The 21,037-nt window shown below is 39.2% G+C and overlaps 2 protein-coding genes across 4 annotated transcripts; both read left to right on the forward strand.

Moving 5' to 3' along the window:
* Positions 1-2,427: 2,427 nt before the first annotated feature.
* Positions 2,428-8,588, forward strand: LOC116261676 (deoxyribodipyrimidine photo-lyase). 2 transcript variants are annotated; one of them, XM_031640455.2, is made up of 9 exons: positions 2,428-3,282; positions 3,411-3,754; positions 3,840-4,080; positions 4,600-4,757; positions 4,853-4,889; positions 5,163-5,221; positions 5,847-5,928; positions 6,051-6,122; positions 6,260-7,853. In XM_031640455.2, exons 1-9 carry the CDS (start codon positions 2,686-2,688, stop codon positions 6,314-6,316), a joined length of 1,647 nt encoding a protein of 548 aa, XP_031496315.1. In that variant the 5' UTR covers positions 2,428-2,685; the 3' UTR covers positions 6,317-7,853. The 2 variants fall into 2 exon arrangements, with proteins under 2 accessions (XP_031496315.1, XP_031496314.1); XM_031640454.2 differs by lacking the exon at positions 6,260-7,853 and adding an exon at positions 7,860-8,588 and having other exon boundaries at positions 2,432-3,282.
* A 567-nt stretch (positions 8,589-9,155) lies between these two features.
* On the forward strand, positions 9,156-20,739 carry LOC116263109 (uncharacterized). Of its 2 annotated transcripts, XM_031642704.2 has the most exons (10): positions 9,161-9,617; positions 9,722-9,827; positions 11,772-11,832; positions 12,085-12,380; positions 15,743-15,882; positions 16,533-16,607; positions 17,963-18,053; positions 18,902-19,105; positions 19,906-19,950; positions 20,353-20,739. In XM_031642704.2, exons 1-10 carry the CDS (start codon positions 9,372-9,374, stop codon positions 20,436-20,438), a joined length of 1,350 nt encoding a protein of 449 aa, XP_031498564.1. In that variant the 5' UTR covers positions 9,161-9,371; the 3' UTR covers positions 20,439-20,739. The 2 variants fall into 2 exon arrangements, 1 of the variants encoding a protein (XP_031498564.1); XR_004174567.2 differs by lacking the exons at positions 19,906-19,950; positions 20,353-20,739 and adding an exon at positions 16,795-16,958 and having other exon boundaries at positions 9,156-9,617; positions 18,902-18,932.
* Positions 20,740-21,037: the final 298 nt, after the last annotated feature.

The following is a 21,037-nucleotide window of genomic DNA, read 5'->3' on the forward strand; positions in this document are numbered from 1 at the left end:
ACAACCGCTCCCTCCTTCGCTAAGAAATATGCATTGACTAAGATCATAGTCTGACCTTTGGAAAAGTAATCGTTTGATCCGAATTTGTAAAATTTTAAAAACATTTGAAGTTGTAGTTTTCCTCCGACCATAGTCACGTAACTTTAGATGTATTGGATGGACGGTTGATAACTGAATCTAAATCCATCCCGATGTAATCGAATGCAAATGGTAGAAATAAAAAATTAAAATGAATACAAAAAAAAGAGACGGTCGCGGTTTGCCATAATCCGATCAGAATCAGCCAAGTCAGATGGATTCCCACTGTTTTTGACAAAATTGTTCATGAGCAATTTTTTTTTTTTGTATAATATATGTTACAGCGACACAAATATACACAAAATTTGTTCCATGAGAGAGTGTGTGGCATGAAATATGGAGAAGGCGAACCTCTTTTCACATTTTAGGATATCCCCACAAATGATAACCAATCCTGATAATCAAGTGCCTTCTAAGAGTGTTAATATTTGACTATAATATTTTGTGTTAAGTTCCAATTAGGTTTATTTTCATCAATATAACAAAATGATGCCAAATATCAACCACCAGAAAGGTTTGTACATAATGATTTTCAACAAAATGCTAGCCCCGTGTGTTTACGGGCAAAATAGAGAATTTTGAGAGTGATTTTGTAATACATTTAACGATATTTAAGAAGATACTTTTGCCATACTGCCTACAAGAATTGCTTTACTTGGTTTCATTTGAAATTGAAATGATGTTGAATCTAAGTCTTTTGTGATCTCACAAATGACAAATCCCCATTAATAATCCAACAAGGGTTTTTTTTATATGTAAAACTGTCATCGAGATTGTTTTGGAAAGGGGATTCTTTAATTTGGAACAATCCTAAGCCAGTAGTCAATGAAGAGGTCCTACCTTATATCAAGTAACATGATGTCAAAATAGTATGTTTTTTTTATGGATGGTAAAATTGTTCTTTGAAATTATTTCATAAATTGTCAATAAGAACATCATATATAAAGTTGTCAGAGATTTCAATGATCAAAAGAAGTTTATTAGACAAATGAGTTGCACCGACAATATCCATCTCATTAGAAATAATAACAAGCAAACACCACGACCAGATTCAGTTTAATATATAACGACCCTAAATTTTGAGGAATTTTTTTAAATCCAAAATCAATTTCAGCGCATGGAAATAACTTTTTCAAACAAACCTTTAAAACCCTAATTAAATTTTAGGCATTTAATTAACAAATTAAATCGAATCTTTCAAGCAAATATTTAATGAAAAGTCATCAACTCCTTGTGTTTTAAAAAGAGGTTACTAATGTTTAAGTTGAAGCGCATTAAAGCGACACCTCAAAGCACCAAGAGCAGACCGAAACCATATGAAGAGAGGGGGAATGAGATGCTCCTCTTGTTCACCCTAAAACTCCTCTTTTAAATTAAGTTGTCAATGATGTCAAAGCGAATTCAGTTCCCTAATATAAAATTTTATAGGAAAGTAAGAGCAAGTGATAAGATGAGAATGTAAACAGTGTCCAGTTGAAGACTTTAGATCAAATTTGAACTTTCATTAAGCTAATTTGGTATAAGATAATTTGGTATAAGAAACAATATTGTACAAAATAGCGCCCTTCGTGCTGCCTTCAAGAGTTGATTTTGGGTATATCTATTGCAATTCAAGCATTCATTTGTAGGAAATAAAATGGAGTTTCTTTGCATTGTAGTTTGGCACACGTAACAAATTTGTTACTATCGAGTGAAGCTGCATCAAAATTTGATGGAATCCTATAACTTAGTATTCCATGAATTTACTCTATATTATGAGGCACTAACAATTTGTTTTGTTATGGGTGAAGTCGTTTGACACCAGATACTTTGTAGGTGTCACATGAATTTGTCCAATCTTTGGGGCATATTCATGAAACAAACAAATTTTATGAATCCGCCTCAAATTATGATGCTTGGAATCATTCAACAATGAGAATAATAACATACTATTCTGTGTATTTGCGTAAAAATTATGATATATTCGTGAAATATTGTAAAGTAGTGCTTTATGAATTTGTTCAATATTAAAGCAAAGACAAACTATTCCTATTGCGAAACAGGCCTTTAATATATATAATTTGCCAAAAGTTGGATGCAAATAATGGACGCCAAGCATCTGGAACATACTGTTCGTGTGTACTAAATTCATTATTTTCTAACTTTATATGGTCACAGATGAAAAGTCGGAGAATGGACATGTGAAGTAACTTGGATAATGTCATATGTCGAGTCACGCTACTTAAAAGGAGGATGGCCCTTTTTACCTGTTTTGAGGACAGCAGAACAGAACGTGTTGTTCCGCCTCTTTTAGAAACAGCGTACCGAACAGCCTTTGGTAAGTCTATTGGCTTCTCTTTCTCATCGGTGGACGGTCTAACAGGAAAACACGGGCGCGGTTTGGCCAATTAATGGCGACTCACGGTTCTATCTCCTCCCACGTCTGCGGGCTTCTTTGTTGCTGGTTCTGATGAGCGCGACGTGTCCACTCCAAAGCCACCATGTATCGGCCATTAGCCTCTCTCAATGGATGCGACTCCGCCTTTTTCCGCCCATCGCGCGATTTCCACGTTACATGGTAGGAAGCGTTTAAACTGCTGATTACAATCAGTGGGCTTCACTACGTTGATGCTTTTCTCTCCAGAGTTTAGTAAATGCTTTTCCCGAACACCTCACGGAGAGATACAACGAGGCTGCTGTGTTTCCGGCGTCCGAGCACTTGCTTTTCTGAATACCGACCACATCAGGCGATTGCTGCCTACCGGGATGGCCTCTGGTTCCGCCGGAAGAATCGGCAGACGCGGAGGGAAAGGAAAGCGGGCTAATGAGTCGGAACCCATTAGTGGGGAAACCGTCAAGAGGCCAAAGAACGGAGGAGGAGCTTCAAGAGTGCCACATTCAAGTGCAGAGTCGGGAATGGGGAGGAGCGTTCAGCCGGGGAGGATTCGAGTACTGAAGGAAGGACAGAACGGGGCGGACGACAACTGCAACAGCAACGGTCCTGTTGTCTACTGGATGTTTAGAGATCAAAGGTCGAGGGACAACTGGGCTTTGATCTATGCGATTGAGCAAGCCAACAAAAGGAAGACCTCCGTGGCCGTGGCGTTCAATTTGTTCAACAATTTCCTGGGAGCGAAGGCTCGGCACCTCGGATTCATGCTCAGAGGCCTGCGCGAACTTGAACAGAATCTCAAGGCCCTAGACGTCCCCTTCTTCCTCTTTCAGGTGATCCTTTCAATCTCTCGTACGTCAATCGGCTGCCGCGAAAGAAAATGCATTTCACGTTTGGAACCGAGCGCAGGTACCAACCAAAGGATGTGAAGATTTGATTGTTCATGGTACTTTGGTTTCAGGGTGAAGCAGTGGAGACCATTCCGGATTTCATGAGCAGGTGTGATGCTTCCCTCCTGGTCACGGACTTCTCGCCCTTGCGTGATGTTCGGAAATGGAAGGATGCCATCTGCCAAAGACTGGCCGACGGCACCGCCGTGCATGAGGTGGACGCCCATAACGTGGTTCCCGTTTGGGTGGCGTCGCAGAAGCTAGAGTACAGTGCCAAAACTCTCAGAAGCAAGATACACAAGCTGCTACCCGAGTATCTCGTCGAGTTCGCTTCGTTGAATCCGCCCACCTGTAAATGGGAGATGGAACCTCCTGCTGATATAAACTGGGACCGCTTAATGGCGGACGTTCTCAGGTAGGACGCTAGGAGTTCAACATTCTCTTCTGGTGGCCTGCTTATCTCGTCTCTTGTATATGCTGCTAATGCACTTTTCGCTCAGGAGAGGTGCAGAGGTTCCTGAAATTCAGTGGTGCGAACCAGGGGAACAAGCGGCATTGGAAATGCTGATGGGTAGCAAGAACGGGTTCTTGACTAGTAGACTGAAGAACTACTCGACCGACCGGAATAATCCCATCAAACCCAAAGGGCTTTCGGGGCTCTCACCGTACCTGCATTTTGGGCAAGTCTCTGCGCAACGATGTGCTTTGGAGGCGGGCAAGTTTCGGAAGATGCATCCACAGGTTTGAAGACGTTCTTTCTGATTCGTGGATGTCTTTGTGGACTTGTTACCTACTTCCTTCTAAGGTTGTCTCTTCCGGCCTGTTTGGTTGTCTTTGGGGTGGCAATCATGGTACAGTTACCAGGAATCCAGCTTCCTGTTTCTCGCTTCCCGCTGCTTTGTTAATCTCGTCGCGTGTACTAATGCAGTAGATAACTTTCGCTTCGCCAGTTCCGCTTCATGCATGCACTGGCAACTCTTATGAATTGCACGCCATAGCCCCATCGACAGCTATTAGTAGAACGGGGGTACCGACTGGACAAAAACGGGGAAAATTTAGAATAATCGGTACACTGTAAATTGTCTATTGCTTTCGAAGTAGTGTGGCTTTGTTTCTCCCTGCATGTACCTTATGAGAGCGTTTGTACTTCTTGTTTCTGTTGTGGCCTTGGTTTGCTTGTGAATTTTCAATAGTTAACTCGATATTAATCTACGGTTCTGTTTTATATTGTGCTCCAACTTTTTGTTTTTTCCACTGCAGTCAATCGATGCATTCATGGAAGAGATGATTGTCCGGAGGGAACTGGCTGATAATTTCTGCTTCTATCAGCCTAACTATGATTCGTTAAAGGGTGCATGGGACTGGGCCCAAAAAACTTTAAAAGATCATGCTGGAGACAAAAGAGAGCATGTTTACAGGTGAGTCATGTCCTCCATTAGGTGCTGTTGGGCTGTAATTCTGTACAGTTTCTCTCTCACCACATTTAATTGCTAAACTGTGATGGAATTTGCAGGTTGGAGCAACTCGAAAAAGCAGAGACAGCAGACCCGGTAAGCTAATCAATCTTTAGATGTTCACAGAGTAAGAAGACATGCTAAATATGGATGGTGCACTCAACTCTCGAGTTCTTTCACTTTCAGATATATACATTGCTTTTCTTCAGCAGGGAATTTTCCTTGGGCCTGAAGAGCACTGTGCAACTTGTTCAACTGAGTGCCATTTTTGTTTTGTGGAACAACTCCATCAGTTTTTCCTTTGGATGCACCCTTCCCTCTCCAGTCTTCGTTTATCTTCCACTTATTTTTAATTTCCATATTCTGCAGCTGTGGAATGCAGCCCAGTTGGAGATGGTGTACCATGGAAAGATGCATGGTTTCATGCGGTAATAAGATTACTATGCTCCTCTACTAGATGTGCATGGTTTTCCTGTGGCATGTGCATTTGAGTATGTGGCTATCAAGCTTATACTATTTGCTTGGGCATGCCTCAAACAATCCAAAGTACAAAAAACTTCAACAATCTTAGCATTATATTTTGAGAAACTCAGAAATTCAGAATTGATCTTTTAAGCAAAAATAAATGCCTAAATATCAAATAATCTATACTTGCAAATCATTCATGTTATGCAAAATAAGGAAATAATTGCCAGGATGAAAGCTCGTGAATTAGGAGTTGCTCGAAGGAACAGGCAGCAATTGAAATATAAATTCTATGTGCAAAAAGAAATGCCTGACCAATGTTTCCAAGTATCGTGTGGTCACAATCCTTAATTTGCATTTTCTTTTAGCCATGGTAAAATGCAGTCATCATGAAAAAAATGGGAGCAAGGGAGACGCTAAGTTTATGATTTATCATAAATTTTCTAAACTGAGCTTTTTTTGGTGTTCAATCTAACTTTTCTTTTTTAATTCTTATGGTGTGCTGCCGGTAATGAGAGGCCTTTATTTTATATGTCTTATGGACATGTTCAATTGCATGTCTAATCAACTCACTTAAACAATATGCAGAATGTACTGGGCAAAGAAAATTCTTGAATGGACTGCTGGACCAGATGAAGCACTTTCAATTGCAATACATCTAAATGACAAGGTAAATAGCGATAACAATGATAGTGCAACGGTTTTTTTATTCTGCTGATGCTGATAGATGGTATTATACACTTGTTGCTTCATGGATATATATCCCAAAAATAATCTGATAGTTAATTGCAGTATGAAATTGATGGAAGGGATCCGAATGGCTATGTTGGCTGTATGTGGTCAATTTGTGGTGTTCATGATCAGGTACTTTTCTCCAGCACAAATTGTTGCTTTACTGGCATTGTTACACTGATCAATTTACTGTTCTGATTGTATACCAAGATCACAGCTGGTGCTCATTCTTGAGTAGGTTTTATAGACAAGAGTTTTCTGCTGTGCAGAATATCTCCAGAAAAACGAAAAAAAGACAGAGACAGAAAAAAACCCACCAAGTGTGAGCAGCTATATCATCAACAAAAAAATCAAGGGATGGTCGAAATGGCAAGCTGCCAACAACTATGCTACTTGCCAGCTCATGTGAGCTGGAAGCATTCTGAGAAAATGAAGTGACTTCAAGGCTCAAGCTTTTGGTTAAGAAATTTAACGATACATAGATACACAACTACTGTTTATTAAATTATTACCGATAAAACACTCACACACACGCACGCTTATTGTACAGATTGCTGTGTTGATGCTAAAATTTTTCAATACGCATTTTCAAGCTTCACAGTAACTGAAGCACCTGTGCTTGAACGTGCTCCAAACAGGCGTGAGTTTGATCTTGATCAGGTGTTCTAGATACGCTACCACCATGAGCAAACCCAAGCATTCAGGTTGCAATGTCTGTTTTACACCCTTGAAACTTGAAAGATTGAACAACCTTATAGAACAAGACACGATAAAAGATACGTGGTTTGCATAGGTGCAGCTGTCAAATAGAAGAACAGCTCACTATTTGTAGTAATTCACAGAATCGGTGTAACCGGATTATTAACTGGGCACAGAAAAATCATACTTATCAGAAGGCTTCTAGAAGGCGGCAAGCCACTTCCTATCATCAAGAAGCTCACCTTGCGGTTCATTCCTCCATGCGAAGCATCATTTGGTTCTTGCTTGTATTGTGCTTTTTTATAGTTTAATTATGTTTTTCATAAATAGTATATTTGCTTCCTTGCTGATTATATTTTTCTCCTAACTTGCCTACATTTTTCACTCTTATTTTTTTGCCTTTTCTTTTCTCTTACTTCCATAGTCATTCTAGGAACCATAGTCCCTTTCCTGTTTCGCGGTACCCTTGGACACTTGTTTTCTGTGATTCTGCTGCTCCAATTGTATACTCTATAAATCATATCCTGGTTACAGCAAGAATAACTCCTGGTTACATCAAGAATAACTCTATGAGATCCTATGAGCTGTAATCAAAGTCAATCAACTAGGGATCCAAATGAGGAAGAATTTTGCTCAAACTGACCAGAGATAGAAAGCTGTTAGTATGGAATTCAACGCTGTGGGCAGATCCTTGCGTGATCTTTAAATATATATGCTTGTTACATCCTACCTTTGGCGTGAGACTGCACTGTATTTTTGACCTGTGATGAGTTGTTAATAATCCATTTCTTTTCCCCTTTTCTAATTTTTGTTAACTTGGAGGAAGGAAGAACCTGCATTGCAGGGGCACTTCAATTTATTTGTGAATGTCTTTCTATATGCTACTTGAAATGGAAGAGTAGAAAAAAAGGAACCAATCTTGGGTCCTTTTAGGTGCATCCATGACAGATCTGGTCAGTTTTGAACTTGAGGTCTGATTGCCGTTTTATCCAGTCTGACTCTCTTATCCGAGCTCCTGCATCTACACATTTATGTTGAAAATGCTATAGTGGTCAACATTGTCATGACATTTTCCCTTTTCTTCCACCTCCTTTTATTCTCTTTAATCGTTCTACTGTTTGCGACCTTGGCTTCAATTTCATGCTCAAGTTCTCTACATACTGTGAACAGGGATGGCAAGAGAGGCCAGTTTTTGGAAAAATACGGTATATGAACTATGCCGGCTGCAAGAGAAAGTTTGACGTGGATGGATACATCTCTTACGTGAAGAGGCTTGTTGGAGAAATGAGGAAAAAGAAGTCGGGTGTCCAAGATGTGCCTACCATAGAAGAAGTTGCAACAAATTGAAAAGCATGCATTCAGGTTGCATTTCTCTTCTTCTCGTAGCTCGGTCTTCAGCCACACAGTTGATGTACCCTGCCATGGCGTCAGTTGGCTATTCTCGGGCTTTTTCTTGACGCTTAAGAATCTATTCCTTTCATCTGAATCTTGCCAAATGCAACATTAAGGAACCTTTTTCGAGGCCATTCTAGTGCATGTCTCCGGAAGGGGATTAAGCCCTTTCAAGTTGAAGTGGAAAAGTGCAAAGAGTTCAACAAACGCACTGGGAGACTCATACCACCTCATCATTTCCGATTCAGGTGGTTTTTGCAGTTCTGAGAACCCCATTCAGAGACTCATTGTTAATCATTATTCACTGCCCCATGTGATGTCTGACGAAGCGGTCGTTGTAAATGTCGTCTGGATCAAGTTCTTATAACCATCTCACTTTCCCAACGTTTAAGCTTCTCGAACTTCATCAGGAGATCACTTTTTTCTCGTGGTCTCCTTGCCAGGTTGGAAATGGGCATCTTTAACTGTATGACATACCACTTTATCAATGCAATTTTTCATATAGAAGCCTTGTCTTGAGTACTGTTTCTGCTGTCCGTTATCAGGCCATTTTTGATGCGATCGCACAATGCACTTCTTCTGTTTTTTTTTTTTTTAATGGCAAGATGGGGTTAAGCAAACTCTACTGGTTTGTTCAATTGGAAGGAAATAAGAATGACAGCTACATTAAATCTAACTGCATGAACAGAACCACTTTAGAATGATGTGATTTAGAGGTTATATCATGTGGGAGCTGATGGCTACTTGTGGAGTGTTTCAAACACGAGATTGACAGTCTCATTTATCTTAAAAACGAACTTAAATTTCTGGCACTTTCAGCCTTAGGGGGTGCAACAGGAAAAGGGGCAGGTGAGATACCCAAGCTCACGTTCTTGAGGTCATTTGAATTGAACTGGATTTGAGTTGGAGGTTGTGTCAGAGACATACGTTTAAAACGGTATGCTTAAAACATTTTGTCTCATGTTTGATGGAAGCAGAATGAATGACACAGGGAATAGTGTCACGAGACATTCTGTTCCGGTTATTTTTGTACGTAGAAGCGAGTGGATTCGGGGTTAACTTCGTGAGTCCGACGCAGGACAGCCCCTTAGCACGCCTCCGTCGCGGCGCCACCCTCACTGTGAAAGGCGCACGTACCCACGTCTAAGCTGTGTTTAGAGCGAAGCAAGTCGGTCCACATCTCGCGGTCGAGTCCACCGATAACTCCAGAGGGAGAGAGAGAGAGAGAGAGAGGAGAGAGATCATCGGCGGCAGCAGCATCGAGCATCTAGCGGTGTTGCTTCGGCGGCAATGGGCTTTTCTTGGTCGGCCATCCCCATCTCCATCTTCTCTGCCGTCGTCGGTGGTGTCATCATCCTGTTGCTCTTCGCCGATTACTTCCGCCGAAGAAGGAGAGACGTCCAAGTGATGGCTTCTGCCGCCACCGTGGCGACAAGCACAGCCAAGCAGAATCAGAAGGCATCCTCGTCTTCGAAGCCCCTCCACTCTCGGAAACCCAATGTTAGACCGCATCGCCCTGCCTCCGCGGTGGACAAGGTACGGTCACGCCCGCCGTGACTTAGCAAATGCCGCTTCTGCGTCCGCTGTCGTAAATTTTGTTTTTTGGGATTAATGATAAGCTGATGATCCTCCATTTGCAGGAGAGCGCCAAGCGCCATCACCCGTTGGATCTGAACACTTTGAAGGGCCATGGGGACTCCGTCACTTCTGTCGCTTTCTCTTCCGACGCCCAGTGCTTGGCCACAGGTGGAATCGGCATGCTTAATTGTTGTCCATTTACTCTTGTTACACCACAATTCTTCTTTATTTTCTGTTGCTCAACACTCTTTCTGCACCATCCACCGTCATGGCGTTTCTACAGAAAAAAAAGGAGGCGACCATAATCATGATGCCTCCTCCAGGCTCGTGAGAAAAAGAAGTTAGTGTTTGAATGGTTTCGTTGTTGTCGTTGGTATGTTGTATCCCCGCGCGTACTTTATGTTTCCTATGGCATCGTTCCGCTGATGGCCTAGGTTCCCTAATAAAAAATTTGCGTCACATAGTAGTGCAATTGTCTTCAGGATCTTGTTTAGCATTTGAAAAAAATTATCTGGCCCATTTGACTGTCAATGTCACGAGGAACTACCGATGTACGTCTAGTTTGTCGTCTATGATGAATATGTATACCTGTCCTCGTACTACTGCTGTAGTGCTGTTGTATGTAACTTCACGCTTTCATTGGTGAGGATGAGAGTCAGACTTCATTATGGAGCAAATGGTGGAAAAGGAAATCTTGCAGTACATTCGTATGATTGTAAACCAGGCTGTAATTGTCTACTGCAACTAAACTGTGGATACTGTTAACCTACGTAACATCGGCTTCTGAGGCGATTGAATTAAGATCCAAGGAGAGCTTCAGTTAGAATGTCTACAAGCTGCTCGTCAGACTTCACGAACTCGACTTGTATGTCTTTCTTGGCAACTTTTTCTCTAACACAAACCAATTTCAATGTGTTTAGTTCGACACCGGATTGGCGGCCAAATATGTTTCTCCCAAGTTGTTAATCTTAATGTAGGTATGCCTTGTGGTGGTGTCTTTAGTTCTCTAGTGAGAGATGGTAACCAAACCGTTTCAGGGATAGCTCTAGCCTCTAGCCATGACTTTGTGTTCAGCTTCAGTTGCTTGACTGAGCAACAGTACGCTGTTTATTAGATCTCCAAGAAGTACTATTTCCTCCAAACATTGATATAGACTGTATGTTGTCTGGGCAACCCGTCCAATCTGCATCTGAATAAGCTTTGAAAGTCCAACTTGTGATTTTTTGAGTTTTTAAGGCCATAAAGGAAAGTATATTTAAGATGTCTAAGTATTCGTTTGACATGCATCCAATGAATACTGGTTGGCTCATGCACAAATTGATAAGCCTTGTTGATAAATGAGCAGTGGCCAAGCCACGTTGTGGCTGGTGTGGCCAATTGCCCATACCAGCCTACAAAATTTATATTATTTACACGTAAAAACTTCATTAGTTTTAATTTTTTACATATAAGTGCCCCTTAAAGTTTGAAATTTAAACTTAGAGTGCCCCTTAGCCAGAAATTTCTGGCTCCGCCACTGAAAGTGAGCAATATTTGGTCTGAGGAGGGGCTCAATTGATACTGTGATATGTAGAGTCATCATGTAGCCTTTCACCATCATATATGGAAAGTGAGATATTTGGAGCAGCAATGTAGCTCAACCTTGTCGATTCAAGTCTTGGCTTGAGGAGGTATGGTAACCTATGTAGCATTGGTGACAATGTGGATGACGATAAATACAAGGCAGTGGCTACCAAAACAAACTATTTGTTAAAGGAAGTGATAGGCAATGATGATGGAAAGCCATTATTGTATAATAATCAAGATCTTGAATTTAAGGATCTAATTTGTCAGCCTCCTTGATATATAAATTTTGGTCCTCTCTCTTCTTTGACTATTGAGTCAAGAAGAACAGAATAGAGAGAGGCTCTTTTTCGTCGATGTAGGTGTTGCTTTGCTAAACCACGTTAAATTTGCTCTTGTTTATTTTTGTTTAGTATTTCAGATACTTTGTCTTAATAATTAATATATGTTGTGTAGTTTCTATACGTAGAATCATATTTCTAGACAGCTTATTTTCTCACGTTATTTTGGATTTCTTTGTGAAATCTTATAAGTTTTTCTGTTTTTCAGTTTGTGCTGATGGAGTTGCAAGGGTATTTAAGCTGGATGATGTGATGGGCAAAAGTTTTAAGTATGTATATATGAATACATGCTCGTACTGATCGCTTCATTGTTTGGTTTGGTAGTTGGATTGGTAAAGTGGCCTTTTGTAGTTGAAAGGGCATGTCTTGTGGATCTCATTGCAGCAGGGTATCACAGAATATATATATATATATACATGAACATTTTTATGTTGGAAATTTGGAATAGATGATTTTTAGAAAAACTGGTTACAACTGAGGATGTTAATTCTTTCTTCCATGCCTCTCTTATGTTGGAACAGGTTCCTCCGTGTTAATTTGCCTACTGGAACTCATCCTACAGCAGTTACATTTTGTGAGGGAACCTCATCATTCATTGTAGCTGCGCAGACACTGTCTGGTTCTTCTCTACATATGTACGAAGAAGCAGTTGCTAAAGCTGGCGATGAATCAAAACAACCAGCCAAGCTTCCACTTCCTGAAATAAAATGGGAACATGTAAAAGCGCATGAAGGGAAGGCTATTTTAACTCTATCTGGTTCCAAAGCAAGTTATGGTACGGCTGATGGGAGCACAATCGTTGCATCATGTTCAGAAGGTGCTCTTTGATCTTGTAAACATAATTACATTTTTGTGCTGGTACTTGACAAACTTAGTTTTTGTTTATGTCTTAACTAGTACCATCTCAATATCATCTCTTGGTTGTGGTTCATCGGTGCCCTTATAATGTGGTTGCATGGCACGTAGCCCATGATTGCCCCCTTTGCAAATGCTCTCTTTCTCCCTTTCTTTCTGAGACAGTGTCAATGTGGTTATTCTTGTGGCAGTATGCTTACATTTGTTTTGGTACCATGGAAAACACCGGTGGGTACTTTGAGCATTTCTACAATTGTGAACTTCTTTTCTCTTCTCTCTCTCTCTTTCTCTCTCTTTCGGTGGTTGGTGGTTTGTTATGCAGTCAACCTGGTTTTGTGTCATATTGTTTAATTTAAGATTCTCATCCAGACCTTGTATGTTTGCAGCATTGTTACACTTATGATTAAGAGGCAAAAACCTTATTTGGTTCTTACACAATTTATTTGCATTGTGAGCACTTATTTTCTTTTGACTGATGTTGGCCTATTTACACATTGCAATCACATGATCCACACTTAATTGTTAAGGCGTTGCCTAGTCCATGCCTAGGCGTGAGTCGACACTCGTCGCCTAAGTCCATCACTTAGGCAACGGGTGTTAGACTTGTGCCTACGTGCACCTAGGCAGCACGCTTAGTCCATGGGAAGGTGAAAAGTCATCTTCCCTTCAAATTAAAATCCTGTAATTATATTATACACTGTTATACTGTATATACTTATATTATTTGCAGGTATATTATATAACTTCTGTTCTTTAAGTACAGTTTGCTATACGTTAATTACATATTCTATATCAACTCATCAAGTGGAAGTTCAGCCATATGTTAAGCACATATTCTATAAAGTAATAAAACCATGAATTTCTGTATAGATCTTATGTGCTCTAAAGCATATTTTGTGGAACCTATGCCAGCCTTCTTACCCATGTTAAAACCTAGGTTTATGGTAAAAATATCAACAATTTCTCATGTTTAGTGCATGTCTAGTAATCAGAGAAATACGTGCAGACCTCACTTCAAGATAGTTTGATGTTAGAGCTGCAAAGAAACCGTACGAATGATGCAGATGATAGTCCACACATGAAGCATAAAACATTTCCTAAATAACTATGTTAAAAAAATCCTCTTTGATGCATGCACTTATCTATTCATGGTCATCAAATATTTAGTACACAAGTAAAAAAGTAAAAGTTTGTTAAATATGGGTAAATTTCTTCATCATCATTTACAGACTAAGTGCAATTCTTGATTATGGCAACTAATTTTAACTAGATATGTCTTAATTTCAGAAGTGCTCTCAAAGAACTGAAGTGTTGGTAACAGAATATAAGTCTGTTAGATATTGGACGCCTTTTTAGGTTTGGTGCGCCTAGACACCTTGACAACTAAGGATCCACAATATGTTTTCTTATAAAGAGACTGTTCATGTGATCCACAATGTCCTACATACAAACAGACTGTCTAAGTCATATTTGAAGGGCTTAATCTGAAAACAATGGAAAAGGTTAACAATGGTCAGTTTAGTTGTCTATACTATAGCATAACAAAAGATTAATGGAGTCAAAACTTATTTTTTTATCCATTCTATGAGTCTGTCACTATTCGTTTCTTTGTCAGGCATCAATATGCAGCAAGAGATTTAGGGTCTCATTCCAATTCATCTAAAGTATTTGTGGCACAAAAATTCATCTTACCTTGAATATAGTGCTTTTGTGCATGTCATTAGCGGCGGCTAACAGTGCTCTCACTGTGTGGTCTACAGAATAAAATGGATGACAAAAGGCGCTACCATCTTTTTAGCAACGATGATATCTTCACAATTTTAATGTGCTGTCTATATCGTTTATCATTTTAGGAGGAGTTGGATGAAAAAAGTTTCTACCATCAACCATAGAAACATAAAAGAGCAGCAGAAATGTGTCTTTGCAGGCACTGTGTCTGCTTATGTAAGCATGTGGCTCAGATGGAACCACAAATGAGTGTAGGGGTTCCTAAGTTACATGATATGTCTTCATGACAGTAAGAGATGATGCATATCATTCTGCCAAAACAATATCTATGAATACATTTGGTGCTAGGGAAGCTGTCACTGTTAAACCAAGTTATGTCTTTCAGGAAAATGTGCAGGATATCAGAAGCTATACGAAAAAATCAAATATGCAGAATTCATCTTGGGTATTTATGAATGGCTCTTTGCTGTGCGAGTTGTCTAATATCTTTTGGACAACCTTGGATTAGAAATATGAACTAGTTTGTGCATGAAGATTTGTGAAAGCCACAATCTTGAAAATTGTCAGGCTTTGTGAAGAGGATTCAGTTAGTTGCACCTGGAGAGGCCTGAAGTCAAATTTTGCTACATATGTCATAGCATTTTTTGCAGCTGCACATCAATGGGTTAGGTTCAGATCATTTAAGTAAACAGGAAATTGTATCTGGTATATCAAGAAGGACGAAACACCTAAACCAGAACCAGTCTGTTTACGCTCCAAATGTACATGGATTGATCAGGTTAGCTGAATCCTATCCTAGTATGCACATCCTTTCTGGACACAATTAGTGTTTATACACACCATGACTTTGCATGCAGATACTGTCATAGGCGATCAGTCTTGGGAATGTTGGATTTAATTTTATTTATCCACTTTATGATGTCGATTGCTCATTTGCTGACTTGGGCTCTCTGTTTGAAGGTTGTCATAGTTCCAAGTCTATGACTCACATTATTATCTAACATATTTAGTTGTAAAATCTTGGAATTGTGTACAAGAGTTTGTACTTGAGATGATGTTCATGTTTAATTTCTTTAAGACCGTATTTGCCACTGGATGGAAAAAGAGTACTCTCTCTCTCTCTCTCTCTCTCTCTCTCTGTGCAGCTACGTCAGCCCAGCTCCAGAAAGACTTGTATATTTCATTACTTGATTAGGGTTGAATCCCTGATGATATACATATACATATGTACAATGCTGAACAGGTAGGGTTTATTTATTACAATGACTCAAGACTAATCCACCTGTCCCGGCTGTACACTTTTTTATGTAATAACAGTAAGCAAAGTAGAAATATCCAGAAAACAGAAACATAAGAAGAAGGGTCCAACAGAGTCAGATCTGATAACAGACTGAGATTTATAGATACACATAAGTGTGCACACATGTTCTCACATGTACACATATGTTGAAAATGTCCATGTTCCTAATCCTCATGTCCTTATTTTGCAAATCATGCATGTCTGTTTGTGTATGCCACCTCTATGTTTATGGGCCTTAAGGTATGGATTTATCAAAAATTCACTGCCTAAAGAAGGTTGAACACACTCTTACTCAGGTACTGATATTAAAATTTGGAATGGGAAAAAGGGGAACCTCTTGAAAGCTGTTGACACAAACCAGCTTAAGAACAACATGGCAACAATTTCTCCAAATGGACGTTTTTTAGCAGCAGCTGCTTTTACAGCTGATGTGAAGGTTACTTTCTATCTTCTATCTGGTTCTGGTTACACACACACACACATGTATGTATGTATATTTTCACATGCTAGCGGACTTTGAACTTTTCCATGTAGTGCTCTTTATGCAAAAAGTTCACATAATTTGTTGGCATGAATTTGTACTTGAGAAATCACATTTGCTTTGCTATCCAAATGTTGTTTTGCATCTCTTTTTTCTTAGGTCAACCAGGCTTTTGGAAGCAATTCGGCAATGAAAGAAAGGTTTGATCATATTTTTCATAGCTAAATAGCTTCAATATGGAGCATGTGTCAACGTAATACTACTGCTTCTTTGTAGTTTGAAGTTTGGGGAATTACGTTTCATGACATTCTTGCTCTGCTGTAAACTTGTTGGCCGGCACTGTTATTTTGATCTGCTTAATAGTTCTAATGGACAACACAACTGATGCATATAAATGCAAGTTTTAGCATATTCTTGCATCTAAATTCTCAAACATTTGCTAAAGTTATTCCTCTATTTGAGTCATCAAGCCTACATTGGGTAGGTAGTGCATATTGGATCAAACATTTAAAGTTGTCAATTTGTAAACTTTCTGCAAGTTATTCCACAAGATATCAAAATGCTATTTTTAGATTTATGTTGATCTCTCTTGTTTTCCTTGGTAGATATGGGAAATAGTTTACGGGAAGGATGGATCAGTAAAGGAGGTTTCAAACGTCATGCAGCTGAAAGGGCACAAAGTAAGCTGTTAAATTTTGTGTATCATGTTAAAAGTGTGACATTGAACAACATATTTTACTTGGACTTTGGGTTATCCGTTCAAGTCCTTTGATTCCCCTATTGAACCATTAATGGTTTCCTTTCCTGAACTTCTACTGTTCTAAAAATTTCGTTATAATGCCAACTGCAAAAATGGTGATACACCAGCTGAAGGCACGGTGGGATGTGTGTGCATGCTTCTGTCTGTGTGGATGTACACATGCACATGTATCATGTATGTGTACATGCATGTTATCCTTGATGGTTCCCATGTGGTGCATGTGGGCAGTGTGTGTTGCAGAGCATGTATGTGCATGCAGCTGCAAGTACAGGTATGTGCCAATGTTAACTACCCGACCTCCTCATCATCTTATTTAAAGAAACCCAAGTTTTTTTTCCCTTTTAATTTGGAAATGGTGATTCATGTATTATGACAAAGCTACTGATATCTTTTTAATCGGTTGTAGATGCTGACTTTATGTATTGTGATCAACGCAAGGGCATCTCAATGAGTCTATTAAATGGGCACATTGAACGTTCTATGTTACTTTGCCTCCCTCAAATGTATCATGTAAAATATGTCAATTACTGTAGAAATAGCAGGTTATGCACAAATCATTGTAACAATCTAAGAATTGCAAAGAGCAATAAAATTTATTTGTATTCATAGTGTCTATGGAAGTTTGTATTTTGTAGGTTTTTCTATCTCATGCACAAAATAAAATACAGACGCACACAAATGTGACGATCCTACTAAGGCACCTTCCTAATAAAGGAATGCTCCTTGAAGTGGAGCTAAATGCTTAGAAATTAAGAAGTCAGGGATCTTCTTACGTGAAACTCCTATGGAGGAAGTATGGTTGAGGACTACTTGAGACTGATGCAGGCACACACAAACCTGGACATTCATATGCTTATAAGTTTATGACAATAACTGGGTGGCTTCTGACTATGAAATGATTACAACAATTTCTTAAGTATGTGAAAGAAAAAAGGAGTTGGTCAATTTATTGGCAGACATAAAAGGTTGTGTAATGCACAGAGCATGCTGATATTTGTGTTCCTTACTCATGTGCACACACCTGTTCATTACAACAAGAGCACACACCCAGGCACACCAGCCACCGTGCATGTTGTCTCTGAGGTTTCGCTGTTGTAGGCCTAGGAGTGAAGTGCTTTACTGAGAAATGTCATGTCATTCTTCACAGTGCAGTTTAGCTGGCCGCTCTAGATTTTTATCTCTTTTCTAATCGTTCCAATAAGCTTTTATCATATTCTGTGTTCATTGAAAAGGTTCATGTTTTACAAGAAATAACCATGTTGCTTTTTTGGACAGAGTGCAGTAACTTGGTTGGGCTTCTTCCCCAACTCAGAGCAGATAATTACCGCATCAAAGGATGGTTCCATCAGAATATGGAATATCAATGGTATGCTTGCAACCTTTCAAGTCATGTTGGTTTCTATCTGATTGATACTATGGCATTGATATTTGAGAGTGGTGGCAAAATCTGTTTACATGTGGACATTAAATAACCCATATAGGACTGACTAGAGGCTAATTAAAAATACAAGTGCTGGCCCATAACTGTTTAGTTTAAAAATTAATATTTTGTTTTGAATTGGTTATTGAGCCAAATAGAGGCTAGCTGAATGTCCAAGTGCTTGGCCACGACTGTTTAACTTGAGAAAATAGTATTTTACCATGAGTGTGCTTGGTTCTCTGGGAGAGTTGTGGCATTTGGTAGCTTGGTGGTTAGATGTACTTGGTATTTTGAAAACGTGGCTAGATTTTCTTAATGCCAACCCCAAGGAAAAAATAGTAATGTCTGAACCTACCATTATTCCTACTCATCAATGGGAAGTTGGGAACAAGGGAAAGTGAAAGACTCTTTTTCTTGGGACGTTACTGCACTAGAGATTATCCGAGTCATAAAAAGAAGTTGAACATTGTCATGAAGGGAGACCAAGAAGGAGAGTTCCTGTCTTGAATATGGAGAAAGTAGGATTAAGTATACATGTAAGTATGGAAGAATGTACTTTGTACTACCATGCATGGTCTACTTCTACGGTGTGGTTGGAGACATCCAGAGAATTGTCAATGAACTTGATATTAGCAGAGTAGTTAATGGTTTGAAGTTCAAACTTTGAAGGGTCAATTAGGGCTGGAATATAATTAGGGATTCTCAGTGCCATATTAGTAGTTTTGTGCAGCTTCCTTTATAAACTCTTCTTGTATGGATCTCTCTTTGGCTTACCAAAATTCCTTTTCGTTTAGTTCGGTATCATCTCAATGAGGACCCAAAGACATTGAAGGTGTTTCCCATTCCACTGCTTGATGCAAGTGGTGCTGTGTTGCATTATGATCGCCTCAGTGTTTCCCCTGATGGAAAGATTCTGGCTGCAACTCATGGTTCTACATTACAGTGGCTGTGCATTGAATCTGGAAAAGTGTTAGATACAGCAGAGAAGGCCCATGAAGGTGACACATGTACTTTATTTTGTTGTATCTTTTATACTTTGGATAATGTAGGCATCTTTTCTGAAGCTATAAATTCCTCATGCTCTTACTATGCTAATAATGCTGGAAAATGATGTCTTCATAGATTCCATATTCTCTTAGCATGCTAACTTCGTTTTGTGTATAAGAGCAAAATTTCTTCTTAAATGACCGATCAACTAGAAGAGTATGGCCTGTAAACAATTATGAAGCCACAACTAGGCAAACCTTTTTCTTCCTTTTTTTTTGTGAGAATAATGCAGCATTTTCATATTGAGCTCCAATAACAACAGCACATATCTTTCAATAAGATTGTTCCATGTTGTTTTGATTGCATGGAAGGTGATTTTCTTCTTCAAATGCTTGTTGCAAGTGGCAGCCAAGTATGCTTTTTCATGTCAACATGGGAAGATACGGTCGCTAATAAAACGGGAAATATAAAACATCTTCCATGTTTATGGAAAATTTATGCACACAGTATTACGGTCAAAATTTGGAGGAGGAATTCCTTGTAGTCAGTCATGCTTAGATTCTTCCTGTGAAGGTAGGAACTTAGGAACCAATTACTTCCTTGGGTTGCTTTTGCTAGTTGCTTTACGTTGTATGAATGAGCCTTTGTAGTTTATGATTTTTTATTGGTTCTATTTAGCTGATATTTTGACATGGAAGATAGGAAGACTTCATCCCGTTTTATGTGGAATGCTCCACTTTTGAATGGTTTGGTTTTCCTTGGGTTTTGCTTATACCATCTTTTGCTTAACCACACCTTCTTTGACATTCAGGTACAATCACTTCAATTGCTTGGGCACCTCATCCAATTCCAGCTGGTAATTAACTAAATATTTTTTCTGCTATTATTTGCTAATATCGAAATATTTTTAATCAAATATATTCCTGTTGACATATGGTTTTATACCCAAGATAGGAGCATCTGAATTTCGATCAAAGGTTTTATAGGAGTCAAGTTTGGATTGTTGCAGTTACAACTTAAAAGTTCCAATATCACTTTAAGACGTAAAACTTGATTAGTTGAAGAATACATTCTTTAGTTTGTGATTGTATCTTTTCTTCCATAGCGGGCTTTGCCTTCTGATGACCAGAGAGCTACTGTGTGTACTTTATTCTAGCATATCCCTACTTTGACTGGAGTCTTACCCTGGCATTTTGATTTTGTAAATTTTGGTTGTTGTATATTCATATATCTTTTGACATTATTTCCTTCTGTGCAGGAGAAGGTTCTGTCTCAGTTTTAGCTACTGCTGGTGATGACAAGAAAGTAAAGCTGTGGGCGACTCCAGCCCTCGTTCCCTCTTGAAGGTCTAGATTTGAAAAGTTACTCCAGGGAAACTAGCTGCAGACTAACATGATTTGTTAGCTACACCCTGAATCTTAACAGTTACGCCTCTCTTGCATTTTGTAGTTAGCAGTATAATCATGAATAGAAGAAATTTTCTTCACTAATTTGCACATTTGGTAGCTGGATCTTAATATGGAATATAGTTTGGACTCTGTAAGGCTCTGTTGAGTCTTCCCGTTCTTGGGAAATCAAAAGAATATTTGTACATGAAAATTTTGATATTTATATAGATTCATTCCTTTGGCTTGTTTGATTTGCATAGGCAGCTTGTAATTTTAGGTACACTAGCAGGCATGATGGACTGAAGGGTTGAAACTCATGTTTGTGTCACTCCAGATATCTTACTGCATCGATCACTCATTCAAAAAGTACATGCAATTTGGGTTACTTGTAGCATGTTAAAACTTCGACTCTGGACAAGTAGACAAGAAATTCATGTCATTTACAATTGAAACTGCATTTATTGTCTGTATACCAGTAAGGTGCTATTTGCCTTTGTATTCACACATCCATGATATAAAAATGAGTGAGTTGTTTATTGATTTGTCATAGTTACC

This window comes from Nymphaea colorata, chromosome 10, assembly GCF_008831285.2.
Source record: "Nymphaea colorata isolate Beijing-Zhang1983 chromosome 10, ASM883128v2, whole genome shotgun sequence".
Taxonomy (NCBI): Eukaryota; Viridiplantae; Streptophyta; class Magnoliopsida; order Nymphaeales; family Nymphaeaceae; genus Nymphaea; species Nymphaea colorata.

What these genes read in the sequence shown, in the direction of transcription:
- LOC116261676 (XM_031640454.2), top strand. Translation starts at nt 2,686, where the DNA reads ATGCTTTTCTCTCCAGAGTTTAGTAAATGCTTTTCCCGAACACCTCAC. An exon ending in TTCGGAAGATGCATCCACAG is followed by an intron (nt 4,081 to 4,599) that starts GTTTGAAGACGT and finishes TTTCCACTGCAG; the next exon opens with TCAATCGATGCATTCATGGA. An exon ending in TTTGTGGTGTTCATGATCAG is followed by an intron (nt 6,123 to 7,859) that starts GTACTTTTCTCC and finishes TACTGTGAACAG; the next exon opens with GGATGGCAAGAGAGGCCAGT.
- LOC116263109 (XM_031642704.2), top strand. Translation starts at nt 9,372, where the DNA reads ATGGGCTTTTCTTGGTCGGCCATCCCCATCTCCATCTTCTCTGCCGTC. An exon ending in CTTTTACAGCTGATGTGAAG is followed by an intron (nt 15,883 to 16,532) that starts GTTACTTTCTAT and finishes TTTCCTTGGTAG; the next exon opens with ATATGGGAAATAGTTTACGG. An exon ending in CAGAATATGGAATATCAATG is followed by an intron (nt 18,054 to 18,901) that starts GTATGCTTGCAA and finishes CTTTTCGTTTAG; the next exon opens with TTCGGTATCATCTCAATGAG.